At 39.9% G+C, this 13,389-nt stretch overlaps 1 protein-coding gene across 1 annotated transcript in view; it reads left to right on the top strand.

Annotated features, from left to right (window-relative positions):
* lpgat1 (lysophosphatidylglycerol acyltransferase 1) overlaps window positions 1–13,389 on the top strand; it is a 51,173-nt gene that overhangs the window by 34,024 nt on the left and 3,760 nt on the right. Inside the window, exon 7 of the mRNA XM_028604539.1 lies at window positions 12,392–12,498. Within this exon, the coding sequence (XP_028460340.1) occupies window positions 12,392–12,498 (107 nt within the window). The remainder of the gene's footprint in view (window positions 1–12,391; window positions 12,499–13,389) is intronic.

The following is a 13,389-nucleotide window of genomic DNA, read 5'->3' as shown; positions in this document are numbered from 1 at the left end:
ATGAGAGTGAAACACCAGAACCGTTTTTACTATGCAAATGTATTATGCAGCCAACATGCAAAGAAACTGCATCACATGAGAATGTACCACATTACATCATGAAATAAGTGCAACATAATTTTAGTAGTATTGTTTAAGCGTTTTAAACTTTTAGTATTGGTACTTTCAGGCCATTATTGCTTATATACTGTATCGTTTTAGTGACAAAACAGGTGCTGTTTGCTTTTGTCTTCCTTTTCGTATTTCCCATCAAAGGAATCTATATTAACAGAGAAAGTCGCATCACAGGTCACTTGTAGCTACTATTGATTTAGGTTTGGTACACAGAGACTTTGAGACTCCATACTGTTCATGTGAAACACTTTAGCAGCATTCAGTTATATATCAAAGGGGAACTTGAGGTTCATCCACCCACCACTAATTCTTTCATATATGATGGTTAACTAAATATATGATGGTTTTGGAGTGTAGTAAATTAAGTAATTTGAAGATCTTGGGCTTTGGTAATTTATAATGGCAATTACAGAAAAAGCTCTTTATCGAGGAAATATGCAGATTAAATTAATAATGAAAATATTTGTCACGCCTTATATTGTTTTATTTGTACAGTTTTAACCGTCTGTTTTGGCAGATTTGACAACCTTTTTCTACTGCCAGTGCTTGAATGTGATAGAGATTGTGTGTGCAAGACGTGCAAAGACGTTTTGGTTAATCAAAGTTACCAAAAAAACATAATCACCATCCTGTATTCTGTAGTTAAGAATATAAATGCTCTAATGCAAAGCAAATGCATTTCCCCCATTCTTATTGTCCTCTGTTCAAGATGTGGCCCTGTGCATTGTTTTGACAGGGTAGATCATAAAGGGATGTGTCCAGACTCAAGCAGCAATCATCAGGTTGACCCTTAATGTTGTCTTTCGCCCCTCCACAACCTCCTGACACAGCTCACGTGTGTGTGTTCACCTCTCAGTGGAGGGTATGATCAGGCAAAGTAAAAAATGATATGTGAACCCTGGCTTGCTTCCTCCTCCTCCTCCTCCTCGAGGCTTCTCTGCCCACTTGGGCTAAAGATAAGGACTCATTAAGTCTGTAATTAGACGAGCAGAGGATGCACTAGTTCATTTGTGGTCAAAACTAGAGGTGTGAATCTTCACTGATCTTACGATTATCAGGTCTTCGATTCGATATCTCGATGCATCACGATGCTTCAAAATAAATTTTTCTATTAAAGCCATATAGGATATTTGATTTGACAAACTTGCATTGTCAAGTAAATGCCCAAGCTGCAATACGTAACTTCAGACTGGAATGATGAAGTGTTTGGGTTCATTACTTTAAAGTTGCTACCACGAGGGTTTACCTATTTTGGATTAGTCATATACCACCCTACTTTTAATCAGCAAATCTATTGTGCTGTATTGGAATAACTGACCCCAGACAACTCTTTAACAAAAAAGGTATTGTTTACTGAACAATAACTTAAAAGTACAAATAACATTTAGCCGTAAACATAACCTAAATCACACCCTTCAAATATGCTAACTGCAATATTTCTTCAAATAATATTACACACAACTACCCCTTTACCAGTTTCTCTATCAGTTTCCACTTAAAACACGCCAGCTACGCAAAATGATTCCTCCTTACAGCAGTTTCAATGTAAAACTTACTCAAACCCTATTTAACCACTGTGGTCACACACCTACCCACCCAAAAAACACCCACACACACACACCGAGAGGGGGAAAAAAAAAAAAAGTGTGTGAGAGAGAGAAACGGGTTAGCTAGGCTAATGAGAATGTTATTTTTCATCTCAATGTTTATGCCGCGGCCATGGTGGGCCACTGCATCGATGCAGCATCATCCATGTCCGCGATGTAATGCATCGATTATTTTATTAATTTCAACACCTCTAGTCAAAACGTTGAAATTTTAGAGGGCGATTTTAATAGTTAATTGAGATTCCTTGGAAAGGCACAAATCAAACTAAGAACCTACATTGTTGAACCAATTGTGAATTAGAGCTGGGCAATATATCCATATTATATCGATATCGTGATATGAGACTAGATATAGTCTTAGATTTTGGATATCATAATATCGTAGTATGGCATACGTTTTGTAAAGTGTGTCTCACCCCTGGATCCCCTTAAATTGTTGTTACACCATTATGATAGAATTAATGGTGTGATCAGAAAATATGCACAAAAGAGAATCCTCAGACCTCACATGCAGTGTAAGGGCCGTGACAACAAGCAGAGTGTCAGCTCTTATCGGTGATTCAGCATGTTGAATCTGCAGCAGGCAGACTGGAGGCTCTCTGTATGAGAGCTCCCTGACTGGCTGTTCAGCTTTGCAAATCTGTGACTTCTCCCATTTAACGAGGTGTCTTCTTATTTTTTGCATCCGCCTCTTCTTTTGTTGTTCTACAAGCAGAAGAAGACAGTTTCGCTCGATTCACGCTGGCATAAAAATGGTTGGATGGTTTTTGTATTTTGTTTTGCATCTTTCTGAGATGCTTGGTGTTTTGGTTTTATTTTTTGTGTTATACATACAGACTACTGACAAGTTATTTCCTCCCGCGCAGGCACTTAACGTAGATGTACATCAGATGTTGGTTAGACGTCAACTGTAGTCTTTGGTGTGTCCGACAGTTTGATAGAAGACATGAAGCGTTTGATCGGTCGTGTTGGTGTGTCTGGGCCCTAAATCCGACTGCCTCAGCCTGACAGTTTCTATGTGAACTGACCTTGAAAATAGACTGCCATCTACTTCCTGTGTTATTGTTTTACGGGGCTATATGGATTACTACTGCGCCTGAGCCTCAGCTTTAAAACAGGCAGCAGAGAATTGGGTAATATTCTAGATTCACATTGAGCACTTTTTTTTTTTTTTAAATCCTTCCACCTCCCTCTTTCTCTCGCTGCCTCCAGTCTTCACCCTTCAGCCCCACCCTCCCTCGCTGTGTTTCCGACCCTCTCTTCATATAATCTCAGTCTTTCAGATTGCAGCATCATAAGCCCTCTGTGAATGGCAGATGGGAGAGCTAGGTGGGTGTACAAAGGCCAAGCGAGGGCTGTGGTGGGTGTTAAATACGTTGAAATCCTTTTCTTTTAAATGCACCGTCCCCTCTCCTTTTTTGTGCTGCTGTGAAAGGTGACATGATTTATGGAGTCTGAGTCTGCCTGGTCATCACATGGATGCTTTGTAGCTGCACACCTGGCTTTCCTTTAGAGACGCACCAGAATTGTTGAGCTTGCAGCCGTTAGCGCTTTCTTAAAATATTTGAGGCAGATTTAGTTTTTCTCCAAGCACTTTGTAAAAAGGTTGCAGGTTAGTAGTTACTAGATGTAAATCAGACACTACATGTCCTGCTATTTTCTTTTATTTTCAACTCATTTTTAATGACGTTCATTCAACACCTCACCCAGATTAATATCTCTTACGCCCATGTTTTACCTGTGAGTGTAGTGAGCGCCTTGGTGGTTAGAGAGCGTGTCTTGGGATAATTAATGAGTATAGTTTTTTGTTGATCAAAGCTTAGGGTCTTTGAAGAACATCTGTCGCCATAGAAACCCATCATAGGAGTCATCTTTTCACCTATATTCACTTCAGCACGTCGGCACCATTAGACCTGTAGCAAACACTGTCTCTATTTCTAGCTACAGTAGCCAGGAAGCTTATTGTTTCACAATATGCTCCCTCATAAACCGCAGGGCGTATTGACCTCTGTGTGCGTATAAAGACCGTTCAGGTAAAGTTCAGGTCATGCAGTCCATATCAGCCGGTCACAGTGGTTTTATAGCCCTTTTTGTCTGACCTGTGCACTGATAAGATGTCATGCTCAGCTGTCATTAACCTCCACGCTGCTCCTCCTACACCCTCCATTCCCTCGCCAGTGCCCTCAGATGATGCCAACAGCAGCAATATGTCAGGGGAAGTCGGTCATGGTGACAAGGTGAGGGTGTGCTCCTGCCACGTAGACACAGAAATCAAAGTGGGGATAAGGAAAATAAGAAAAACATGGTAGTGTCTGCTGGTCACTCTAGTTTTAATCCAAAACAGATTGTGATCGGTTCAGTTGGTCCAGACAAAGACAAAAAAAAGGTTATGAGTTCTGTTTCGTATTCACACTGACTTTTTACAAACTAATCAAGAACCATTAAGAAACATGAACACAGTTCTTTCATCTTTCATCATCAGCAGGTCATGCAACTAGGGATGTTAATAATTAACCGTTTAACCGTTGACCAACAATAAGAATTTTGACCAATTATTTCTATCAGTTAAACAGTAAAAAAAAAAAAGTAATTAGAAAAGGTTTGTTGTGTGGTAAAAGAAAAATAGGCTCTATAATCTGTTTCTGACTATTTAACTTGCTTGCACTAACTTTGCACTAGCAAGTTTTGTTTTAAGCTCTTTTTTCTACTAAGTTTGTGGCTCTCTGTGGATCACTATATTGATGAGGATTGGTGGGTGCAAGTGGTTCCAGAAAAGTGGACACGTGACCGGTAAAAGTCCGCTGCTGCCTGCCGAAAGTATGTCTGATCCTCCCGAACTGGTGAACTGGGACTCAGTTGCCCGCTTATCGGTAAACCGTTAATGATTGGTTAATGAGGGTCGGCTATCTGTCAGGAAAAACAGTCTAAATTGGCATCCTTACATCCAACACGTCACTTACTCTTATTATGCATTTTGTATACTCTGATGTCACAAAGAGCTTGCAAAGAAATAACTGCACTATTGTTCGAGACTGTAACTTTGACCTTGTACATCATGAATGGCGAGGCATTTTGTACCATAATATTACATGAGGAAGTAGTGGTAGATCTTTCACTAATTTCACTCATTTTTTCTTGTAGAACTGCTAAAATACAGGGAACAGTACTCAAGCTCAACTCATCTCTGTTTTAACTCTCAAAATCCCCACGCATATGGTGCACGTGTTACCATGTTTACAAAATGATCTTGTATAAATATAGGCTATATGCTGTTTCTACAGATCAGGAGATCACTTTCTTAGCAGTTCACAAGTTATGTTCAGTTAAGCTTTCACACCACAAACCAACAGCCGAGACTCAGAGTTGTTAATCGCACCAGAGTCCAGTTGACGGCTTTCACACCAGCCTAAACCAGCTAAATCAAACAGGCAAACCTTACAGCAATACTGACCGCTTTTGAATATTGGCTGAGAAAAAAATGTAAACATAAGGAAATAATATACTTGTAATCCTACCAGGCATGAAGAGAGACTGATAACGCACAAGCTTATGTATTGTCCATGTGCAGTATGTGATGTCCGCTCTGCATGATGGAAACAAATTCTTCAGGACCACTTCATTTTTAAAGGAGACCTGTATTGAGTAGATAATATGAAGACATTATCACTGCAAACAAACCAGGACAGAGATGGGATTTCCCCTGCAAACAGTTGTTTAGTTTATGATTAGCTGTGTGTCTACATCTGCTGGTCTTACTCTCTTAAAGTAAACACTGGGTTTGAGAAATTGTTTTTTCTGGAACCAGGAAATATTTACATACTCCAAAACACCAGATCATAACCATGACACTACTGCACAAGTTACATCCCTCTTGTGAGCTGAGGCTGCGATCAATTGTTTCTAATTGTAAAACCAGGGAAACCAGATACCTTTGCTATGATACCCACAACAAATAGCGTCTGCTCTAGCAGCGGCAGAACCAAACAGAACCTACGGTCCCTTTTCTTCACTCCCCGCTGGAAAGACAGCGTTACCAGGAGATAGCTAACCAGATTGTGCCTCTCCCGGTCTGTCATCCGTTCTCTCAGCAAAGAAGCCTCCCTACGGTGGCAGCGAAGTGAACGAACAGCCGGCTGCTGGCTCGTTAGCTAACGTTAGCTTGCTAATTTCACCCACCCAACATGCCTTCATCATACACTGGTTACCAAAAATTAACTAAATTGTCACTCATCTGGCAATAGCAATGTGCTATTCTATGATGTGACAAGAGCATGTGAATTAAACATTAAGTTGTTACGTTTTACTAATTTAGAGGTTGGCTGGTAAGCTAGCTTGCTTGCTAACTAGGAGGTAAATGTTTAGCGGTGCAGAGGGCGCAGAGAGAGGTCTTTCTATTAACGTAAATATCACGGTATAGGATATTATAGAGCTGGGCAATATATCGATATTATATCAATATCGTGATATGAGACTAGATATTTGGATATTGTAATATCGTAATATGTCATAAGTGTTGTCTTTTCCTTGTTTTAAAGGCTGCATTACAGTAAAGTTATATCATTTTCTGAACTTACCAGACTGTTGTAACGGTTCTATTATTTGCCTTTACCCACTTAGTCATTATATCCACATTAGTGATGATTATTTATCAAAAATCTTATTGTGTAAATATTTTGTGAAAGCAGCAATAGTCAACACTACAATATTGTTGCGGTATCAAGGTATTTGGTCAAAAATATCGTGATATTTGTTTTTTTCTCCATATCGCCCAGCCCTAGGATATTATATCATTAACGTTAGTTTATTTTGTAATGTGTAGGTATGTAGAGATCTTTTAAAAGACATGTTGGAATAAATATACCTAAACAAGTAGTTATGTATATCTCGTTGTATGCTACACTTGCCATCTTATGGACATAATGTGATAAAAATGTTATTCCAATAGTTCGAACCGGTTTGTTTTTTTAAAGGAACATTTGAACGTAATTTTTGACCAGTTTTGACAGCTCTGTGTATTGGATTGATCAGATGAGATGAAAAATGAAAGGAGCCTTGGGTGTCACAGTTGTTTGTTTTCCTCACTCTTGTTTCCAAGCTGATCAGCCAATGCCGACAACAATAACTAGGACCGATGGGTTGACTGTCGGCTTGGTGTGTCAGGGCCTTAAATGTAGCAATTAACCAGTGGACTCTTACTGTCTCAACTTTTCTCTGATTGCAGATAAAGGGTTAGCATTCTACAAGTAAGAGCCCTTAAGAGTGTGGTTTACTTCACAATAATTAAAATTATACAAGGAAATCGGCATCATTATTGATCCAGTGTAGCACAAATTAAGCAAAACCTTATGCATGCTTTGTCATACTTTAGTTATTCTTTGTTTAATCCTTGCTTTAGCTGGTAAAACTGACGCCTACACCGCAGGAGGATTGAGAGAAAGAACTCAAAGGCAGCAGTTTGGGATTTGGAGCTTCATTGCACATAGATGACTCTTATCTTAACTACAAAGAGACAGGGAGCAGGACAGGAGACTTTGTTTTGCTCCCCAAGCCACGCTGGCCGCTAATCTCAATATTCACCTTTTGCAACATTGTGCCCGCGAGCCCGGCCTCCCAGGGCACCTCTTTCTTTCTCAAGATTTCAGAGCAAGAGAGATTTAGGGCCTTATAGAGTCCCCAAACAATGTTGGCTACCCTCCAAAGAGCCTTGTGGAGTGGACAGACTTTTCCAGCAATAGTCCAAATTTAATTAGCTTCCCAGCCCAGTTAGAAGAGGAAACTATCTCAAGAATAAGAGCTTTACGGGAGCTAAATGGTTCAAACGAGGCAGTAAATATGGAGAATCAAAAGCTTCTGATTTGCACTGCTTATAACCTGAATTTGTCTTCTAATGATTAAACACCGGTGTTATCATCTCTACGGGAAACTATATTTAATGGTTGTCATCTGTCCAGCTCTATATATATTTTCCAGAAAATAACAACCACAAATGCAAGTAAGGATGTACATCATCTATTGGATGTAGTGCAGGTACACTCATGGTAAATGTCTGATGTTAACGCTTATTGACAAAAGTAACTGCAGCTGTCAGTCTGTGTGCCAGGATGTCAGGTTAACAAGCAGGCCGCTGCCAAGTGGGTTAGGCTGGATATGAGAGTGTTGCTTGGCCCCACGCCAACCAGTTCCTCACCATCACCATCACAACTGTACACTGTTACATGTGCCACTGCGTCTCTCGGAACAACGAATACCACCATACTCTTTCTTTTCTCTCAGAACAATATAAAGTTTCCATTTTTCACGCTACAGTAAACAAAATCGCAACATCTGTTTGGCATATCCATACACTAATTGATCAAATCTGTTTTATGTTGGCCGCAGCCTGAATTTTTGTACAACCTGTTATATCTCAGAAGTAGAGGTGGGCGATACATCGTTTAGACGATAATATCCAAATTGTTGTCTGGACGATATGCAAAATTGGGATATCGAATATTTCATATTCCATATATTTCATATTCATATTGTACAATCCGACCCCCCAAACATGAAAAGAGCTGAAGGAAGTTAAAGAGAAAACAAATAACTCCGGCACGACCAGAGGCGGAGGACTGCATTTTTGTGCACAATGAATGGAGTACCAACTGCAGGATCGTTGCCCAGTACGGCTCACCTGACCTGGAGCCCTGTCGGTAATATACTGTACATTTTATTTACTACGAAAACAGCACACTGCCGTCTACATAGCCCCCGATGCTAATGTTAGCAAAAGTTTGGTTCACTGCTAACCATAGTGAACAAACTGCAGCACAGTCACCTGGATACGGGATACAGGGGACTTTAACAAGGCGTCCTTAAAGTCTGTTCCCCTCCAGCTTTCTCCCAGCATGTAGATTGTGTTACTAGAGGGAAGAACACACTAGACCATATATACTCTAACATCAAAAAAGCACACAGAACTGCACCTCTCCCTCACCTGGGCCAGTCAGATCACATCCAACTCCTGATCCCAGCATAAGTCCCGGTCAGAAGGACTATACGGCCAAGTAGGACTATCAGAACCTAGTCTGACCCGGCCCTGTCCCAGCTCCAGGACTGCTTCCAATAAGGACATGGTTGTGTGCAATATGTTACAGAACAGAGCCCTTTGTTTATTGTTATGATTTCATCTTGCTTGTACATTTTCCCAAGATAACCACTGAAATAGCCTCCGAACAGGGCTTCTTTTAACTTCTAGAAGGATTTCAAAAATATCGTCTGAATATCGATATCGAGATATTGAAAAAAAATATCGATATTCATTTTTGTCAATATCTCCCACCCCTACTCAGCAGCCAGTATAGTCTGGGGTATCCACAATAGCTACTCATCTACATTTTATACAGTTTATGAGCTATTAATTCATTACCAAATTAAGGCAACTTGATCTCCAGTTGATACAACTATGAAATTAGATAGTGGTATTCAAATACTTAACATTCATTGATATGTAAAGACAGAAAAATCCATAAAAAACAAGGCCTGACAAATATCCCAAACTGTGTAATTAGCAAAGATCTGAAGAGGGGCACAGTAGCTTTGACCTATGTACATTTTAAGTGTCCTTTCAGCTGCTATGCAAGTGTAATGTTATAAATTCTTAAAGTGCTCATATTATGCTCATTTTCAGGTTCATAATTGTATTTAGAGGTTGAACCAGAATAGGTTTACATGTTTTACTTTCAAAAAACACCATATTTTTGTTGTACTGCACATTGCTGCAGCTCCTCTTTTCACCCTGTGTGTTGAGCTCTCTGTTTTAGCTACCGAGTGAGGCCTCTTTGTTGGGAGTCACACATGCGCAGTACCTAGGTAAGGTCTACTAGCTAATTAGAAGCAGAATATGAGGGCGTGCCATGCTAGCAGCTAGGCGAGCATTATAACGTTGTGTTACAAAGTGACTACGTTCGACACGGAAGTAAAGGCTGGACTACAATAGCGCTGTTTGGAGCAGTTTGTGAACAGTGTTTTCTGTTAGAGATGGTAAGTCCCTTTGGGGTGGACCTTGGGCTTTTTCACTTTGTAAACACATGCACAAAAAAGGTATAACACTATTAAGGGGAAAAGCCAAAAGGCATAATATAAGCAGTTAAAGCGTTTTTCATTTTGTTTACTTTGATTAAAATGTTAAATCTTAAAATGGTCTTACATTACATTTTAGCTAAATGGACAAAATGTTATACTATCAACCATAAAGACCTGGAGGACATTAGACAACATCGGAAATCCTCCTGCCATAAAATTCTGCCAAAAGACTTTTTCAAAATAGTTTGGCCTCAGATCTTCTGCAGATTGTAGACACGTCTTTTCTCTCAGATATTGTTCCACAGGCCCTGAAAACTGCAGCCATGAAGCCACTCCTAAAAAAGAACAATCAAAACATGTCATTATAACCAATTATGGGCCCATATCCAACCTTCTTTTTTTTAAGTAAAATCGTTGAAAAAGCAGTTTTTCAACAGCTTCTTGTCATTAAACAACTGTTTTGATGTCTTTCAGTCAGGTGCTTGACCACAGCACTGAAACTGCTTTTGTTAAGGTATTAAATGGCATGTACTTAAATATGGACAGTGGCAAAATGTCAGTCTTCGTTCTAATTTATCTCATTGCTGGAAAAAGTTTTAAACAGTAAGTGAATACAGTGTGTCAGGGGAATACAACATCTACTACAGCTCGGGGGCAAAGGCAGAGGGACCGCAGGGTTAGCTAACGTTAGCTTTTCCCAGACAACGGAGTTGGTTTTGCCTTTTTTTGCTCACCAAACGCTGCTGCCATCTTTACTCACGCAGAGTTTTTAAATTCCAGCGGATGATATGCACACAACTTGCCAATATTATACCAATATTATGCGGACGACACACATTTACAAAACCATACCGTATCAGTCCCAAGGGTCAGCCGTAAACATGTAGAAGCAGCGTTCAGTTTTTATGCACCACATATCTGGAACAAAGTCCCAGAAAACTGCAGGTCCGCTGCAACTCTGTTCATTTAAATCAAGGCTGAAGACTTTTGATGCTGCCTTTTTATTAAATCAAGTAATTGTTAATTTCTTACACTGCACTGTAACTATTATTTTTTTATATCTGTCTTATTCTATTTTTTATCTTGTTTTTAATTGCTCTTTAATTTTTTTATGTAAAGCACTTTGAATTATCTTGTAACTGAAATGTGCTGTATAAATAAAGTTGCCATGCCTGATAACTTTCAGAATCCAATTTTATCAGAGCACCTAACTCGTGCCTGACATTGGCTAGAAAACAAATGTAACCGCTTGCAAAGAATGATAAATCTGCAGCATCACATTTATGCCATGAGCTGACATTTAAGCAACAGTGTGCCTTCTTCAGCACTTAAAAGGAAAGCATGACAACCTCGTATTTATCGATACCAGGGCAAAAAGGGAAAAATTAATTGATTTAAAAACAATTTATAGTATTTAGTATGTCCTTTTCTAAAATCAATAAAACATTTTTAAAGTTTTTTTTTTGGGTATTTATTGCCTTAATTGATAGGTCAGATTAAGTCATGAAAGTGGGACCAAACCCATGGAATTTTCTAAGGTAAACTTCTCCCTCTACTTAAAGTTGAATATGAAAAAGCCACATGATAATGGAAATAAATGGCATGTGTGGGATAAATAATTGGCAACTATTTCGATAATCAATCGTTTCAGTTATTGTTCAAGCAAAAATGTCAAATATTTGCCCGTTCGTTACCTGCAAGAGAGTGCGGAAACATGTCTGTGTTCCTAAACTGGCTTTAAACCACAAGATACCATCCTGACAGTGCTATAGCTATTGCATAGATTGCTTTTTAAAATATATTTTGATCCCTTTAGTAATCAATACTGTATCACTTATTACTTCCCTCTGACAAAAGCTTTCCTCTTAGGCACAGATGTACTTTTACGGTGGACATTATCCCAGTTGGGAATATTGAGCAAATGTTGAGTGCAGAGGAAATGCTCGTCTGAGGGAGGAGACTGTAACCTCTATTTGAAGGTGACCAGGAGCTGGTCTGTGTGGGAGTGCAGCCTACTAGGGACCCCTTCTGGCTAGAGACTAGACTTCATCAGCACTCTCATCATGGCTTGTAAAAGTGACCCTTCACTGTTTTCACAATGTGAACCAGTGCATCAGTCATTGTTTTGTTTTGTTTTTTTTAAAGTGTTTTGTCATGTGGGTTGCAAAAATTCTTAATATTAGCCAGCTGGAGACGGTTAATATAAGAAATAAAGAGCTAGTTGAGATTGACTCTCTGGTTACTTTAATGGTGCTGCTTCTTTATGTCTTAGTGGCAAAACTGATTTAAACTTTTCAGTTATTCTTTTCCCAAACACTTCTAACCATTTTGTGGAGCTACATGACTTGTCTGTCTCCTGTCAGGCTTCCCTCAGCACTTCTGTCTCACTGTGAGGAGCCTGCCAGCTAATGAATCCCTAAAACAAGATGGATTAATAGATTCCAGTTTGAAATGGACTGCTCTGCTCAGAGACCACGGCTGACACACGAGTTTGGACTGCAGCTTCCACGACGGATCAATTCAGACAGTTTCTGCTGAGTGAGACTTCAGTCTTCCTTTTTTGCGTTTCATCTCTCTCCCTGTCTGCCTGTCCCTCCCTTCTCCTTCAGGATGTACCCAATAAAAGAGGTTCCTGTGGAGGCAGAGGCACTGACTGACTGGCTGTATCAGAGGTTTGTGGAGAAAGAAGAGTTGCTGACCCACTTCTACAGCACAGGTTTGTCTCACCATTTCAGTTTGTTTGTAAGGTCAAACTGAAATCTGAATTCTCCTTAATTTTGTGTAAAGAAATATAAACTATAATAACACTGCTATGGTGCATATATTTTCTATTTTTCAAAAGAGGATAAAAAACACATTTGATAAAAACATATTTGTGCGAGCTACAGCCCTCTAAAGTGGGTTTTTCCCACCAACCGCGTTACCCAACGGTTGACTGACATTTGAGGGTAGCTGTTGCTAGGAGACACACCGTCAACTTCGCGGTGCGGCACTGACTGGAGCACATAATGCTGTATATCATACGAATAACAATGGTAATCAACCACTAGGGAAAAAAATTATAAACTTCCCCATTACAGCATTCAACATTTGGGAGTATCCAGAGGCCCTGGACACCCACACAGGTGTTTTAGTTAATCTGGCTCATTGGAAGTCTTCCCAGGACTGTTTGGGTGCGTAAAGACTGATTGTTGACATCTTTCTGAGCCTCCTGTTAGCTTTGTTGCAGCTGTGAGGGCAGGACAAATGACCTTTATCATCCTCATTGGTAGATGAAATTTATGACGTGATTAAGTTCCCATCAAAGCTCCGGCCCACCTTCAACCTGAGCAGAGGTCTAATCGGCCCGAATAACTGTATATCTGCGTGGGTTTACAGAGGCTTTAAGTGGAAGCCAGTTGGCCTAGCTTGCTAATGTTAGCACCACTGGACTTAGGTTTTGGTTCATGTTATTTTTAACATTTAACGTTTAGAACCGTGACGCCCCAACTCAGAGTAGTTTCCTGTATCTGTGTCACGTGGGCTCCGCCGTGGCCACGCCTCTCTCAGAGACTAGCGGCAGGTCCTGTAGTGTATTGATTCCAACGGGAGAAGTGAACGTGAACAC

Source organism: Perca flavescens, chromosome 18 (assembly GCF_004354835.1).
Source record: "Perca flavescens isolate YP-PL-M2 chromosome 18, PFLA_1.0, whole genome shotgun sequence".
NCBI lineage: Eukaryota > Metazoa > Chordata > Actinopteri > Perciformes > Percidae > Perca > Perca flavescens.
The sequence above is the reverse complement of the archived record's forward strand: the minus strand, read 5'-3'. Positions and strand labels throughout refer to the sequence as shown.